Consider the following 17,944-nt stretch of genomic DNA (forward strand, 5'->3'; position numbering starts at 1 on the left):
GGATTTTAACTTCCCAAAATTTATGGATTATTGGGGCTGGTTCTGATGTTAAACCCAGTCCCAACCCAACATTTCTGTATTCATTAGGAACAGGTCAGGGGAGAGGCAACCAATCAACTCCCAGGAGGCAGGTTGCCAATTTAAATATTTTAATGAGGTTAGGCGCCTCAGATTTAACCATCTTTGCTGTTATAACTGTGACCAGCAAGATTTCCTGGACCTTGGGAAAGTTGACAGCTGAAAGGAGGCAAAGATAGCCTCAGGGAGAAGGTAAGCGCCTTTACAGCACTGCTTGTGGGCCAGGGCAGAAGGAGTGCTTTCCCCCAATTCAGACTGTATCCCATACAAAGGCCCCCCTGGCCATGCACCCCTCCCTTTAAGAATTCCATTTCCCAGGAAAGGTAGTATATCTTTAAGAAAGTGTTAAAGGTTGTTAAGGTCAATCAGGAATGGCTCCCCCTCCAGTGTGTTCGAAGGCAGCTTGATAAAAGGTTGGAGAGGAAGTAGTTGAGACTGCCAAGGTGTATACTGGAAGGTAATCCCTGGTACTGCTTTGTTAGACGCTACACTTAAAGACATCCTTCCTTGGTTGAATAAACTTGACTTGTAAGATGCTGGTTTTAGTGTCTAATTGATCACATGGCCTGCTTTGGTCTGTCCCAATGTGGAATAAGGTCAGGAGAGAAGCTTGGCAATGAGATCTCCATGGTTAGTAACCTGCTAGCCATAGCTGTCCAGAGTCACACATGAAAAGTTAACACTGGGTAAGACACCAGAGCTACTGACATTCGGTGAGCATGACCTCAGAAATGGTTTGTGCCTTCAAGCGAGGTGGGGAGGGGAAGACCCCGGCAAAAAAAAGCAAGCAAAGACCAACTTATTCTAAATGAGGAATAACAGATCTATATCTGTTGTCAACTTTGATTTCTTCATGTTCTGCTCAGTGACTAACTGCTGGATTCTTTTTGTTTGCAGTTGGAGAGACTTCAGGCTGAAAACACTGCTGAATGGGGGAAACGAGAACGGTTAGAAACAGAGAAACTTGGGCTGGAGAGGGACAACAAAAAGTTAAAAGCCCAGATTGAAGAGCTGGAGAAACTGCTGGCAAAGAGGAGTCAACACAGCACAAACGTCATCGACTCAGACTTCAAGGCAATGCAGTGTGAGCTCTTTGAGAAAAATAAGGTAAGGTTCGCCTGGACTGTAAACTTTCGCTGATTACATTAAAGTGGTAGAATTTGTAATATGCGGTTGAACAAATGAAGGGGAGACAATCTATGCGACGAGCAAGCCTGGAAATCATCATGATTTACGAACAGGCTACATATGAGATACAATAAGGTCGGGTTATAATATCAATACTGCACCTTCAGCTGAAAAAACTACTGTCCAGTTCAAGGAAATTTCAAGTGTTTCTGGTGGGTAAGATACTGTTGAGCAAGTAACTGCATATCGGACAATGGAACAAAATTGGAATGTCTGCCTAAGTAATATCTATATTTATAGCAACCTGTACATCTGCTGGAAACATGTTGCACCACCTGCTGAACAATTTGACAGCGAAGTTATTTCTCCAAGGACCAGTTGCAATACTTTGTGCAAGTGCATTAATCAGATCATCGTGTGCAGTTCGCACGAGGGAGAAGTTAATAGCTGACTTGAGTTTCCTACTGCCTTACTTCTGTTCCCAACATCTAATGCAGGGAGAGCATCCATTCGGTTACATATTTCTCATAAAATTGGAAGGTATCTCCAGCCAAGCAGTGTCAAATTTCGTATGCACGTACGACAGGCAAAGTGTTTACTTTTACTTTATTTTAAAAAAGTTTTTATTTAAAAATTCTTTTTTACGAGTACCCAATTCATTTTTCCAATTAAGGGGCAATTTAGTGTGGCCAATCCACGTACCCTGCACATCTTTGGGTTGTGGGGAGAAACCCACGCAAACACGGGGAGAATGTGCAAACTCCACACGGACAGTGACCCAGAACCGGGATTGAACCTTGGACCTCGGCGCCGTGAGGCAGCAGTGCTAACCACTGCACCACCATGCTGCCCATTCGCTTTTAGTTCATGCGTTGTGTTCGGCAGTCATTGACTATCTCCACGACTATCATGCTTGACAAATCTATTAGGGTGGAGTTTTACACAGACGGGACTTTACGTTCCAGCCGAAGTCAGTCGACTTTTGTCACGTTTGCTGCATTTTGTGGCCCTGCCCCCACCGCATTGGGGCCATGAAATTCCGGCCTTTTTAAGAGTTTTTTAAGGATGCAACTCGTAAGTTAGACAAAAGGAAGTAAGCTGATGTGACATGCTTGCACTTCCAATAGGCATTTGATAAGGTGCCACGCAAAACATTAACACTCAAGACAAGGGCTGCAATGAATCATGGAATCTTAGAATCCCTACATTGCAGAAGGAGGTCAATCGGCCCATCAGGTCTATACCAGCCCTCCGAAAGAGCACCCTACCTAGGCTAAGAAATAGGGAAAGGTCACGTTTGGCAGCAAGGTGGCAGATGGAGTATGATATGGCTACATGTGAGGTTATTCACTTTTGTAATCGGAATAGAAAAGCAGAATTTCTTTAAAAGGCGTGTCATTTTTACATGTTGCCGCCCATGTGGGTGTACTCGTGCCAGAAAGTTGGCATTCAGGTAGGTACAGCAAACAACTTGGCAAGTCAATGGTGTGGCCATTTTATTGCCAGGGCTCTAAAGTACAAGAACAAGGAAGTCTTGCTGCAATTGCATTGGACTTTTGGGAGACCACAACTGGAGCACTGCACAGTTTTGGTCTCCGCACCTAAGGCTGGTGAAGGATCTCTTATTTTTAAAATAAGAGATGAGTGCATGGTGGTAGTTCAAGATTGAGTTTTATTGCAGAAATCTAGTTAGTACACTTCAAAAACGACAAGAATACAAAACAAAAGAAGCAAAAGTCTAGCAGGGCATAAGGAGGAAAACAACTGGCAAAAGAACAAATGCGAAGAAAGAGAGCAACACGTATGCCAGTAACCTTATACCTCTTTGCCACCTATTGGTTTACAAGTGTTGTGACTTCTGAATAGGTCTTTACCATCACTCACATTGATGTCTAACATACTGGCCGTACACCCTTTGCAGTCTAGCTGGGAGGCTGGTGTAAGGTTTCACCGCCAATCTGCAAATCTATAATCTGACCTTGACTCAAAACACTACAAGCTTGTGTTTCAACTGCAGTTACAATATTTAAAAAACTTGATTGTTAGCTATTTCCCTACAGCTGTATATAGTTGCCTTGGAAGCAGTACAGTCAAAGTTTTCCAAACTGGTACCTGGGATGAGAGGGTTGTCCTCTGTTGCGACAAAATTAAGTAAAAGTAAAATGAAGCCGATGCTCTCGGGAGTTCAGAAGAATGAGAGGCGATCCCGTTGAAACGTACAAGATTGTGAAGGGGAATGACATGGTGGATACCGATGTTGTTTCCCCTGGCTGGGGAAGCTACAGTCTCAGGGTCAGGGTCAGTTTAGGACTGAGACGAGGGGAAGTATCTTCACTCCGAGGTCGACGAATATTTATAATTCTCCAGCCCGGAGAGTTTTGGATGCTCCATCATTGAATATACTCAAGGCTAGGTTAGGAATATGTTTGATCTCTCTGGGAATCGAGATATATGGGGAGTGGGCAGGAAAGTGGATCTGAAGCAAAAGATCAGCCATTATTGTATTTAATAGCAGAGGAGTCTCAAGGCCTCATGTGGCCTACTCTTCCTCCTACTTCTGATGTTTGTACTTCACCCAAACCATGTTGCTCAATTTTTCCCTCTCTTGACCCAATTTTGCACAACCCATAGCCTGGTCCTTCATTCATTAAATTAAGGTGCTGAATACAGAGTTATCGTGGAGTCTTGCGATCAAAACTCAATTACTGCTAAGAATACGGAAACTGAAAACAAAGAGATTTGAAATCACAATTACATTCTGGTTTAAGTTCCAGTTTTGGTGGGCTAGCTGTAGACACTCGCTTACCATATTACTAAAGAACCTCCATAACTGCTCAATGCGTGGAGTGAGAGGTTTCTCTCTGTCCACTATAGGGATGAAAATTCTTTGCTGTAGGGACACCCATCACTTTCCTAAGCCAAGCCAGCCTGAGTGCAGGTTGGTAGGTGTTGAAAGGTCTTTTGGTTTAGCACACTGGGCTAAATCGCTGGCTTTTAAAGCAGACCAAGCAGGCCAGCAGCACGGTTCAAATCCCGTACCAGCCTCCCCGAGCAGGCGCCGGAATGTGGCGACTAGGGGCTTTTCACAGTAACTTCATTGAAGCCTACTTGTGACAATAAGCGATTTCCATTTCATTTTAATTTCATTTCGGTGTGTTTGGGGTGTTTCTAGATGTTAATCAGCTGAATTCGCACTGCAAATTACTTGTGCATTTAAACCCGCAAAGCAACTTTCCATTAATGAAACCTATATGGTGGCAGTGTGTTAGTTAGTTTGCTTAGGACATCTGAATTGCCATGGGAACATGCATTTTTACATGCATGGTGTAGTCCGGAGCTATAGGTAGTGATGGTCACGGCTCCAACTCTCTATCCATCACATGGCTGAACAGAAATCTCTCCCGCCCTTACTGCCAGCCATTGGTGTGTGTTGGAAGGATTTTGCAGGTTGACACGAAACCTGTTTGGTCACATCATGGACGCACCTCCCTTGGTCATCAAGCCCTGGGGTGGGACTTGAACCCAGAGATTCTGGCCTAGAGGCAGAGATGCTACCCACCATACCAGAAGAGATCCTTGAAGTATAGATAACATATTCAGAAATACAACTGCATTATCTGAAGCAAAGTAAGGGCCAGGAAGAAACATACATAGTGGGCGCCATCTACTGGGCACATTGCGCCCGAAAGGCAGCGCAGCCAGTTGATGCCGGGAGATCCCTCTTCTGGGATCTACCTGGCTTGCCACGCCGCCCGAGATCTAATACAATCTTGCAAGATGTCGTGATCTGTATCCCGCCCATTGCACATCTGCATATTAGAATGAGAGGGTACTTTGGGGGAGGCCCCCAGGTGCTTGCCCTCTGGGCAGGGTAGCACCCTGGCATTACTGATGCCACCCGGGTACCTTAGTACTGCCATCCTGGAACCTTGGCATTGCCATCTGGATGCCAGCCTGGCATTGCCAAGGTGCCCAGGTGGAAATGTCAGCTGGCAGGGACGTGACCAGGGTGCCAGGATAGGAGTGCCAAGCTGGCATTTTTCCCGTGACGGGATTGAGCCCGGGGGTGCTGTGCGGTGGGGTGCGGGGTGGGGGGGGGGGGCGGGGGTGACGAGGACCCCCTTATAGGTGAGTTGGGGGTTCAGGGGTTGGGCCAATGGGTCGAGAGAGACCGGGACGCGATTTAAAAATGGTGTCCCGACCTCCTCCTACACTGAGGAGTTCCGGCGAGCAGAGCTCCTCAGTGCAGGAAATGGGACTAATAGCGGCCTCGTCGGAGCATTCTCCACTGTGGCCCCGAATAGAACCAGAGTCCCAATAGCGTGGTGTTTCTCGGAATGCGAGCGCCAGGAAACTCCCGACTAAACGCGCTCATTTTGGAATCTGTTCCCATTAGGTTAGATCGGCCCATTGTCTCACGGTGGACTAAACATCCTTTTGCACATCCCAGAAACTGCTCATCCCAGAAACCAATACCCACTTCCGTTCTGTGCTGGAACAAAAGATATAGCATCTGGCTTTCACAGCCTTTCCCAACCCATGTGCAGCCAGGAAGAGTAACCCTTGCCCTTTCCCACTCTCTGTGGCCCTCGGAACTGAGCTTTGTGTGTCCTGCTACAGATAAGGTCTAAAAGGGCTGTCAGAATGTGGTACAAATTACGTAGCGTGCTTGTTGTTTGTAACTGTGTTGATCTTTGGAGTTGTGCATATGATGCTGGTGTCCTTAAAAGTTTTTATTTCTACTGAGGTGGACAGGCAGGCTCCGAAGAATTGTCTGTCGGTGATCTCTGCCACCCTCCTGGATTTCCATGGCAGGTTTACCCTCCCACCCAGGATATTGTCTCAAAGGCAATGAGCCAAATCTTTTGCTGGGGCAGGGTATTCTGCCAGTCATTAGTCTTGTCTTTGATGATTTCGATTTTCTTTCTATTTTGGGCTAGCTGTGTGAGCTGATAATGTCACAGTGTGGGAAATGGGGTAATTGGAACCTGAATGAACAGAACAAGCAGCTGTATATCTCCTTAACCCTTCAGATTGAAGGATTGTGAAATAAACAGGGAAGACTGAAAGGGAAGAATACATTAGAGTAGGTGAATTCAGAGTAATAGAGAATCGAAAAAAGATTGGATTAAGTAGGGAAAAAAGAGAGGGCTTGATTTAACGACTGTGTTACACGTTTCGCGGATCGGGGCAAGCCGGTTAGATCGCGGGAGAGGCTTAAATCAGGAGCCTTGCCTGGTGCTGAATGGTTTGCGATCTAACCGGCTCACTCCTGTTGGCAGATTCAGGATCCTGCCTAGATGTGGCGAGAAAACAATAATCACCAATTAAGAACAATGTCCACCTCATTAATGAGACTCGCGCCCTATCTAACTGCTTCCTGGGATCTCCAGTGTATTTGGATACAGAATTGGCTGGGGCACAGAAGACAGAGGGTAGCAGTAGAAGGGTGCTTTTCTGAATGGAAGGCTGTGACTAGCAGCGTCCACAGGGATCAGTTCTGGGGCCTTTGTTGTCCGCGGTGTATATAAATGATTTAGAAGAAAATGTAGCTGGTCTGATTAGTAAGTTCACAGACAACACAAAAATTGGTGGAGTTGCGGATAGTGAAGAGGATTGTCAGAGGATACAGTAGGATATAAACTGGTTGGAGTCTTGGGCGGAGAAATGGCAGATGGAGTTTAATCAGGACAAGTGTGAGGTAATGCACTTTAGAAGGTCCATCGTATGTAGGAATTACACAATAAATGGTAGAACTCTTGCGAGTACTGACAGGCAGAGAGATCTGGGCGTGCATGTCCACCGATCACTGAAAGTGGCAACGCCTGTGGATAAGGTGGTCAAGAAGGCATACGGCATGCTGGCCTTCATCGGTCAGGGCATTGAATATAAGAATTGGCAAGTCATGTTGCAACAACTAAGTTAGGCCTCATTTGGAATATTGTGTACAATTCTGGTCGCCACACTACCAGAAGGATGTGGATGCTTTGGAGAGGGTACAGAAGCGGTTTACTAGGATGTTTCCTTGTATGGAGGCATTAGCTATGAGGAGAGGTTAGATAAACTCAGTCTGTTCTCACTGAAACGACGGAGGTTCATCACGGCGAGATCACGTTCCCTTTTTTCCAGACCCCTCGCCGAAGATGTGACGAAAATCCTGCCACCGAAGGTCGGGAATCTCATTTAAATACATCAGCATCTTGTTAGCGAGCCCTCCCGCCGGGACTTCCCCCCCTGCCCCCTTCACTGAATAGTCATCGGTTGCCGATGTGACATCATACCACGCCATTTACAACAGTTGTATAAAAACGCGAACCTGGTAACCTCACCTCTGAAGGGGACATCAGAGGTGAGCACTTGGATCGCTATCACTCTCCAAGGTGCCAATTGTCGAGGGGGCACCAAAGAGGACGCAGGGGACCCAGATAAGTGTAACTCAGAGCTGGGTAGGGGGGGTTTCCAGCCTTGGCATCTTGGCACACAGATCTTTGCAGCCGTTCATGGCTGTGGGCCTCTTGGTTTAAAGGGGTCTGGCGGCTGGTTTGTAGGCAGCGCTTCCAGTGTCCTCCACTCTGAGCTTGTGTGGTATCACCACAGAGGGGTTGCCCTTCCAGAGTGGCAGCTGGAAAACGGGTGGGAGCAGGTGAATCTGCAGCGTCAGCACTGGGGGTTGAGTAGGGACCTCTGACCAGGGTAGTTCCCACCTCATGAAGGCTGAAGACCCTCACACAGTGGGGAGGACGAGTACAGTCAGAATTAACACCCATATCCAGGCTGAACTGAAGCCTGAGGGCATGTGTTATCTGGAAGTTCAAGACTCCTGGTTAGGGAGGCCAGGCTGTCAGGGATTGTGCCTGGGCGGCTGGCTGTTCAAGTTGGAAGGTTTGTTTCAGCTGCAGCCCATGAGAACTGGAGGAATGGGGGTGCCACCTGAGGGTGAAGCTGACTGTAAATTACAGTCTTCACATGCCACAAGGGGGAGCCAGTTGCCTAATCAATTCCCTGACCCTTCCTTGATGAGTCAATTGTGCCAATTTAGTCAGCATTGCAATGCATGAATGTACATCCAATAGTCAGGGAATGAAAGGAAATTACTGTGGATGCTGGAATCTGAAACCAAAAGGGAAAATGCTGGAAAATCTCAGCAGGTCTGGCAGCATCTGTAAGGAGAGAAAAGAGCTAACATTTCAAGTCCAAAGGGTCATCTGGACTCGAAACGCTAGTTCGTTTCTCTCCCTACAGATGCTGCCAGATCTGCTGAGATTTTCTAGCATTTTCTCTTTTGGTGTCAGGGAATGAAGGTTTGTGGCTATCCACCAAACTATTAAATTATTTAAATGAATTCCTAATGGAAACAGTGGAGTGAGAGTTGCCAATCAAAATAGTTGGAAGCCGAACCCCAAGCATTGACCTCCAAGGCTAATACTCACATGTCCATAACAGAGAGGTAACACAGATGTGGCCTTCAATGCAAGGCATTCTGGTGAAGGCTCTAATCAGCCACCCTGTTCAGGTGATGATGGGTGGCAGTGTCTCGTACCCCCGTGAGGTGAGAATGTAGCTCCATTAAATGCAATCAATTGCCTTCCTTCTTCACCCTCTCAAGTGTCGAAGCTCTTCATTCAGATGGAGTTGAGTGGGGACGTGGCAATTGTTGGACAGGGGAGGGAGTGAGGCTCATTGGAAAGGCACTTTCCAACTCGGGGTAAGTGCATGGGTGGATGTCCCAGATCCTGAGAGCGCTGAGGGTCAGCGCATTGTCAGGACTCTTCATCGCTCAATTTGATGTTCTTTTCCTTTCAGTTTTTGATTCATGGAGCCAGTTAAACTGGCAATTCTTTTGAGCAGCAGCAGTGACTTGGATGTGCTGCTGCATACGGCCAGGACTAGCGCCCCGCAGATGAGGCGGAAGCAGAGCCTGTTGATCTTCCAAGAGCAGTGCCACAGATGGTGGAGCCTTGGAGGAGACACTATCAGCCACGGATATACTGCCGTAGAATTTCCTACCTCCAGATGCCAGAGTAAGACTGCGTCTGTCCCAGGGGGGACAGCGGACCAACTCTGCCAGGTGTTGCAAGAGTTGGCACCACATGGACCGGGGGGTTACCCTTTACCTGTGGCCGTGAAAGTTACTGCCGCTCTGAACCTCTATGCCAGTGGCTCATTTCAGGCTGCACAGGTGATCTGTGCGGCATTTCCCAGTCAGCGGAACACAAGTGCATTAGGGAGATTACAGATGCGCTACTTGCGAGAGTTGACATGTCGATCAACTTGGACCATGACCAGGTGAACCAGGACGTCATGGCCAAGAGCTTCACCCGCATGGCGGGCCTGCCCCAGGTTCAGGGTGCCATCTACCGAACCCATGTGGCTCTGCATGGCAGCATGGGGCACTATTTGTGAACCTCATGTGATACCACTTCCTCAACATGCAGATGGTTTGTGACCATGCAATGTGCATCATGTAGATGTGTGCCCGTTTCCAGGGGACCCTTCATGACAGTTACCTTTTGGAATGCTGCAAGTCCCAGTGTTTTTGAGGGAAAGCAGCGGCTGGAGTGGTGACTCCTCAGGGAGAAAGGGTACCCCCTCAAAAGGTGGCTGATGATGTCAGTGCAGAGGCCCCAAACACCCGCAGAGACTTGCTGCAGCGCGCACATGTGTCAATCCGTGTGCTGGTCGAGCGGGTGATTGGACTGCTTAAAATGTGGTTCCGGGAACCCTCCAATACAGCCCCCAGAGGGAGCCCCACACCATTGTGGTCTGCTGCACTCCACACAGCCTGGAACTGTAGCGGAGCGAGCAGCTGGACCAGGAGGAGATGGGAGTGCAACGTGTCTCCTAAGATGGGAATGAGATTGAGGAGCGCTGCGAGGGGCAACCCCTGGAGGCGGTGGAGGAAGGACCTCGGGCGATGGCCAGAGCCCGCATGGGGCACAGGGCTAGAGACACCCTCATAGTCTCTTGGTTTGGGGACCACTAGGACGAGGGTGTCATGACCTCTCCCACCATGAGATGTTACATCATCTCATCACTGTGCAGCCTGCAGGAGGTCATCATGATGGTGGTCACATTCATGGGCAGGGTGCAAAAGTGGCAGACTAGGTGTTGCAGGAGAATGATGGTGACTTGCAGTGAGGACGGAGCGATGCTCCTCTTATCCTCCGTGAAATGTCTGACACCTGCCTGACAGAGAGCTGAACGTGACCTGCCAATGAGTGGGGTGCTCAGAGAGGCTGAATGACGCACATCAACTGCCACTGCAAGTAAGTTATTAGAATGGAGACTTATCTCTTCTCGAGCCAGGGTTAACCCGTGCCCACTCGGGCCTATCGTTTCTTACTTTTGCTCGCCCTCCCACTACTTCCAGATATTTCCTCAGGATCCATAGCTGAGGTTGAGGTGGCCTGCTGACTTCCACACCCTGTTCTCTGAGACGGCCATGGCGGGCGTTCCCTGGGGGACGGGCCTGCTTTCGGGCAGCATGGATGTTGCAGTGCTTCCCTCCTCACTGTGCGCGGCTGGAGGTGTGCCGCTCACAGGCACAGGGATGTCAGGTGGCTGGGCACCACCGGGGTTCTGTGGGCGGAAGGCCCCAGGTTGAGATCCTACTGATCCAGTTCCCTTTGGGTGCACGGGGAGGCCCAGAGCTCCTCTATGGGATGGAGGGGCAGCTGGAGTGAGATTCAGAAGCTCCACCGTCCTCTGGCGCTAACACTTGTAGATTCCCACCAGTGCCTGCACCATGCAATTGAAGCCTGGCATCATGGAGCTCATGCCCTCAGCCATGGAGGTCATGAGCTGAATCATGCTGCGAATATCCCCGCAACAGAGTGCAGGTCCTGCACCAAGGTCTCCAGCGCGTACCCCACCCTCGCAGTGTTGGCCTCATTGTGTCAGAGTAACGGCACCATCTCGCAGGGCGGATGGAGATGGGACTCCTCCAGTTGGCCTTGCAGTCCAAGGAGGGACTTTTCCTGATGCTCGCAACTCTGCCTTTGTAACTCCAGTAGCTCTGGGACCACCGTACCCAGGGGGTATCTGCACTGTTGCAGGATGCAAGTGACAGGTGTGACACCTCTTCAGTGCTGGTCTCTGAGATGTCTCCCTTAGAGCTGCTTGGATCTGTGGTGTCCAGCAGCAACCAGGATGGTCTGGGTTGGTCTGTTGACTGACCTGCAATGGAAGGGAGGTGACATTTGTGCGAGACAGAGGAACATTGATCGGAGAAAGGTTGTTCACCATGGCTGGATGTATTGAGGGTTCTCACTTGTATCTTTAGCCCCTCACCTCACCATCAGCACAGGAGAGATGCTGCTCCTCACCAGCAAGCTCAAGCGCTCATTGCTGAAATGAGGTTAGGGTCTTGAACTTTGACATCACTCCGGCTGGCTGTGCCCGCTCACACCTGTTGTGCTGGAGTTTGTCCTGCAATGAGACAGATGGGAAGAGTGTAAGCGGGAGTCGTACCGCGTCCGATGGGAATGTGTGGGAGGTGAGTAGGAGTGGGTATGTGAGGGACATCAGAGCTACTGGGGGGATTATGGGGAGGGGAGGAGGGGGGGAGAGACACAGAACAAGTGCTGAGACCCCACGAGCTGGGTAGGAGTGAGATCACCGTGGAGATGTGAGGGGTGGTGCGGAAGACATAAAGAGGCAGACTTACATTGGCTGCATGAAGAAGGTTACTGACCACCTTCCGGCACTGTTGCCCTGTCCTAGTATAGAGTGAGCTGGTGCTGACTATCGTGGCCACAGCCTTCCCAGTTGGGGTTGGTCACTTTGCTGCCCGATCGTGGGTAGATTGTTTCCCACATCTGTTCGACCCCCATCGAGAGGTTTGTTGAGGCCTTTGCCTGTAAAACATGATGCAATATTCTGGCAGCCACCCCCACCCCCCCCCCCCCCCCTCCTCCCCATCCCCCACCTCTCTTGTAAAAGTGTTGGAAAATTCCACCCTGTGTGTTTTTGATGACAGCTGCACAGAAAATGGCGCTGGTCAAATGCTGCTGAGGTCACGACCTTTTTCTCAGGCGTGGCAAATGCAGCAGCCGATCGATAGTAACTGCGTCGGAAATTACCTACTAAATACCCCATCTAATATTGCTGCTGATTCGAGAACATTGTGCTGTGGGTAACATTAATTACTGGCTGATCAATACAAGTGGGATGAATTATTTAAATGCATTCATCACAAAATACTTTGCCTTTCAAATTCGGAGGGAACATTGCTCGCCTTTACATTCATGTGTAAACCAGTGACTATTAAAACACTGCTATTTAGAATTTTTCCCCCTTTTAAATCCATATAATCTACCTCATGGTGATATGATGAACCCCCATCTTATGTACTATACTGTCCAGTACAATATCCTTTTTCAACCCTGCCCTCAATGGGGCTGAGAGGGTGAGGTAATATATTCTGGATTGATGTTATCAATCTTTTAACCACAATGGAAATAGCTTTTTAAATTGATTTGGTATTAATTGCTTTCATCTTTTTGGTCTCCCCAGGAGACATAGTCAGTCCATCTCGGCCAAGCAATCTGATTTTAGGTTGTGGCAATGATGTGTGGTGGTTGGCTGCTAATCTGCATTATATTAGCTGGAAAGCCAGCTAAAACTGGCCAACAGCTTCAGAATAATGGACAGAACCACAGCAAGAATGGTCCGAGTTATAATCATTGACATTGGAAAACAAGTAATGACACGGGTTTTGTCACTGAAGGTGCAGGTCTGGGCACGGCTCCTTTATTATACGAGGGGGAAACGGAATTTGAGAACAAAATGTTGCTGTCCTGATGAGGGGAAAACTCATATCGGGCAGGGCAAAAGGAAGCAGGGGGGAGGGTCACAATTCCAGGATTCTTGACCACATTCCTTCCCTCTGATATTTTCTTTTTTTTAATAAACATTTTATTGAGGTATTTATGATTTTCTAACAATAACAGAAGAAACAGTGTACATACAAATACAAACATAGTGCAAAGGCCGTCTACCTCCCTCACAGGTCCCACCTTTCTTACACACTAATGTAAGCTAAACTAAACCCCACCCCCCCCTCTGCTGGCGGTTGTTTTCCCCAAAGAAGTCGACGAACGGCTACCACCTCTGGACGAACCCTAACATTGACCCTCTCAGTGCGAACTTGATTTTCTCCAGACAGAGAGAGCTAGCCATGTCAGTCAGCCAGGTCTCTGACTTCGGGGACTTTGAGTCCCTCCAAGCTAATGATATCCGTCTCCGGGCTACCAGGGAAGCAAAGGCCAGAACGTCTGCCTCTTTCTCCTCCTGGATTCCCGGATCTTCCGACACCCCAAAAATCGCCACCTCTGGACTCGGTGCCACCCTTGTTTTTAACACCTTGGACATGATATCTGCAAACCCCTGCTAGAATCCCCTAAGCTTCGGGCATGTCCAGAACATATGAACATGGTTCGCTGGTCCTCCTGCACGCCTTGCGCAGCTGTCTTTTATCCCAAAGAACCTGCTCATCCGGGCCACTGTCACGTGAGGCCGGTGAACGACCTTAAACTGTATCAGGCAGAGCCTGGCACATGTTGCGGATGCGTTGACTCTACTCAACACATCCGCCCAGAGACTATCCTCTATCTCTCCACCTAACACCTCTTCCCACTTGCGTTTCAACTCCTCGGTCTGCGTTTCCTCTGACCCCATTACTTCTTTATAAATGTCTGAAACCCTCCCATCTCCCACCCACATTCTGGAAACTACCCTGTCCTGTATCCCCCCAGGCGGTAAGAGCGGGAAGGTTGAGACCTGCCTGCGTAGGAAATCTCACACCTGCAGGTACCTGCACACATTTTCACCCGTCAATTCAAATTTCTCCTCCAGCTCCCTCAGGCTGGGAAAGCTCCCCTCTATAAGCAGATCTCCCATCCTCTCGATCCCTGTTCTTTGCCATCCCCGAAACCCTCCATCCAGCCTCCCCGGGGCAAACCCACGGTTATTGCAGATTGGAGACCAGGCCGATGCTCCCTCCGCTCCCACATGTTTCCTCCATTGCCCCCAGACTCTCAGGGCCGCCACCACCACGGGGCTGGTGGAGTACCGTGCCGGCGGGAACGTCAGAGGCGCCGTTACCAATGCCCCAAACCCGTGCCCTTACATGATGCTGCGTCTACTCGCTCCCACACCGACACCCCCCCGCCCCCCCCACTTCCTAATCATGGCTATATTTGAGGCCCACTAATAATTACTAAAGTTTGGCAGCACTAGCCTGCCCTCCCCCCCGGCTACATCATCCCCTTTTGTACTCGTGGGGCCTTACCCGTCCATACAAAGCCAGAAATCATCTTGTTGACCCGTTTAAAGAAGGTCCATGGAATAAAAATGGGGAGACACTGAAACACAAACAGGAATCTCGGGAGGACCGTCACTTTCACTGTCTGTACCCTCCCAGCCAGTGACAGCGGGAGCACGTCCCACCTTCGGAAATATTCCTTCATTTGGTCTATTCGTCGGGTCAAATTTAACTTATGTAGCCGTTCCCATTCCCGTGCCACCTGGATGCCTAGGTACCGAAAGCTACCCCTTTCCACTCTAAACGGCAGCTCCCCCAGTCGCCTCTCCTGCACCCTTGCCTAGATCGCGAACATCTCACTTTTCTCCATGTTCAATTTATAACCCGAAAACCGTCCAAATTCCCCCAGAATCCTCATAATTTCTTCCATCCCTTCTAGTGGGTCCCAAACATATAGGAGCAGGTCATCTGTGTCTAGCGAGATTCTGTGTTCCACCCCTCCTCGAACCAGCCCCTTCCAGCCCCTTGAGGCTCTCAGCGCAATTGCCAGCGGTTCCATGGCCAACGCAAACAGCAGTGGGAAGAGGGGGCATCCCTGCGTCGTCCCCCGGTGCAGCCTAAAATAGCCCAATGTCAACCTGTTCTCCGTACAAGCACCACGGGAGCCTGATACAGCAGTCTAACCCAGTCGATGAAGCCCCGTCCAAATCCAAACCGCTCAGCACCTCCCACAGATAGGTCCATTCTACCCGATTCATTGAATTTACAGTGCAGAAGGAGGCCATTCGGCCCATCGAGTCTGCACCGGCTCTTGGAGAGAGCACCCTACCCAAGGTCAACACCTCCACCCTATCCCCATAACCCAGTAACCCCACCCAACACTAAGGGCAATTTTGGTCACTAAGGGCAATTTACCATGGCCAATCCACCTACCCTGCACATCTTTGGACTGTGGGAGGAAACCGGAGCACCCGGAGGAAACCCACGCAGACACGGGGAGGATGTGCAGACTCCGCACAGGCAGTGACCCAAGTCGGAATCGAACCTGGGACCCTGGAGCTGTGAAGCAATTGTGCTAACCACCATGCTGCCGTGCTGCCCGATTAAATGCCTTCTCTGCGTCCATTGCGACCACTACATCTACGTCCCTATGCTATGGGTGCATCATATGATCACATTCAGCAACATTCATACATTGGCCGCCAACTGCCTGTCATAATATCCACTCATGTATATAATGAGATGCAGACAGGCAGCGATTGACACACAGGATAACCAATGAACACACACGACACATAACAACCAATCACCAGACAGGACACCACCACTATAAAGCCCACAGGGCATTAAGACTCTCCCTTTCTCACAGGACACAGCTACTGAGATAGTAAGAGTGCACAAGCCAGTGAGCACTATCACCATGAGGTAGAGAGTTAGTCTGGTCAAGCCAGTAGGAGGTTATCAGTTAGATTGATAGAGTGTCAACTCACAGCAGACTATGTACAGCAATCAGCAAGTTCAATAAAACAGTGTTGGACCATCTCCTGTGTCGGAAGCCTGTTTCTTGTTTCACTGCATCCAGTTGCAGTCAACGTTGAACCAACTCACATAACACATCATGGTACCAGGGAGCTATTAATCCTAACAAACCTACCTCGAGTGAATCTGCAAAGACCAGCAAGCAACCATCCAGCGGCATGGAAAAGATCCAACCTCCTCCGCAACTCCGGATCCCCGGCAACCTTGGTGCCAATGGGAAAGTCTTCAAACAGAAGTTCCTCCTGTATATCGAGGCCTCCGACCTCGAGGCTGCATCAGATGCCAGAAAGATCGTGCTGTTCCTGTCGACTGCGGGGGATCAAGCCATCTACATCTATAACTCGCTCACGTTTGCTGATGGCGAAGACAAGGCGAAGTTCAAGACAGTTATGCTGAAATTCGACAGCCACTGCAAAATTGAATGAGAGCTTTGAACGGTACATCTTCCAGCAGAGGCTTCAGGGTAAGGATGAACCTTTTCAGTCCTTCTTGACCCATCTCCGCATCCTAGCGCAGTCATGTAACTATGACTCGACGGCTGATTCCATGATCCGAGATCAGATCGTTTTTGGGGTCCAGTCCGACTCCCTGCAGGAGCAGCTCCTCAAAATCAAACAGTTGACCCTCTCCGTCGCCATCGAAACATGCGTTGTCCATGAGCATGCCAAAAATCGTTACTCCCACATCAGGGCGGCAGAAACTGCAAAACTGGCCTCCCACGAGACAGAAAGGGTGCAGGCCATCGCAAAAATGCAAGGCCTGAGCATCGAGGAGAGTGGCCGTTTTGTGCGCTTTTCCCAGGTCCCTACGCATGCGCGCCATGACCTGGTGGACGATGAGGCCGAAGACCCTAATACGTATGTGCGAACGTCGGCTGACCGCACTGCGCAAGCGCGATGGTGCACAGAACGCGCTGACGTCAGCGTCCTGACGTGTCCAAATTGTGGTTCCGCCCATTTAAAGCGGCCATGTCCAGCCAAAGGAAGACGATGTCTGAAGTGCGGAAAGCCTGGGCATTACGTGGCCTTCTGCAGGTCCGCTCCACTGAGCAACAGCCAGCGATCCCAGCTGCAGCGCAGACGTGTCCGCTGCGTACAACAAGGCATGCAGGATTCTGATCCAGACAGCCCAATGGACCCCGATGCTGACTGCCTCAAGTCTCCATATCGGGTGGGCATCATCACCACACGCGAGCTGGTCTCCACCGCGCCTGCAAACCGCCTTTCGACCCTCAGTGTGGATCCTGACGACGAGTGGTGTGCTGTCATCACGGTCAACCAGTCTCGCATCCGATTTAAATTGGACACTGGCGCGTCTGCAAACGTCATATCACAGTCGGACCTCGACAGCATCCGAGACCAACCTAGCATTCTTCCACCAGCCTGCCAGCTCCTTGACTACAATGGTAATGCCATAGCTGCCAGTGGATCGTGTCAGCTAGATTTATCTCACAAGGCAATCAAGGCGACGTTGAGATTCGAGATCGTCCGGCCTGACAAGGCATCCCTGCTCGGTGCTCGCGCATGCAAACTCCTAAATCTGGTCCAGCGAGTCCATGCCATGTCCTCGACACCGGCGACGTCCTCGCCCAATGCGAATCTCCAGGCTGAGTTGGACGACGTTCTCACACAATACCACCATGTGTTTGATGGGATGGGCATGCTCCCATATCGCTACAAGATATTGCTCAAGCCGAATGCCACCCCAGTCATCCATGCACCATGCCGGGTGCCGGCTCCCCTCAAGGATCGTCTGGAAACGCAGCTACAAGAGCTACAAGTCCAGGGCATCATCTCAAAGGCCACGGAACCCACAGACTGGGTCAGCTCCATGGTCTGCGTCAAGAAACCCTCTGGTGAACTCCGCATTTGCATTGATCCCAAAGACCTGAATCGCAACATAATGCGAGAGCACTACCCGATCCCGAAGCGTGAA

General features: G+C 49.8%; 1 protein-coding gene across 3 annotated transcripts in view; it reads left to right on the forward strand.

Moving 5' to 3' along the window:
* The window catches only part of LOC140385218 (coiled-coil domain-containing protein 102A-like), a 711,322-nt gene that overhangs the window by 323,755 nt on the left and 369,623 nt on the right, over positions 1-17,944 (forward strand). For all 3 annotated transcript variants that reach the window (XM_072467126.1, XM_072467125.1, XM_072467127.1), the window contains exon 6: positions 976-1,185. In XM_072467126.1, coding sequence (XP_072323227.1) covers positions 976-1,185 — 210 coding nt within the window. The remainder of the gene's footprint in view (positions 1-975; positions 1,186-17,944) is intronic.

The sequence above is a fragment of the Scyliorhinus torazame genome, chromosome 11 (assembly GCF_047496885.1).
Source record: "Scyliorhinus torazame isolate Kashiwa2021f chromosome 11, sScyTor2.1, whole genome shotgun sequence".
In the NCBI taxonomy this organism is placed as follows: Eukaryota; Metazoa; Chordata; class Chondrichthyes; order Carcharhiniformes; family Scyliorhinidae; genus Scyliorhinus; species Scyliorhinus torazame.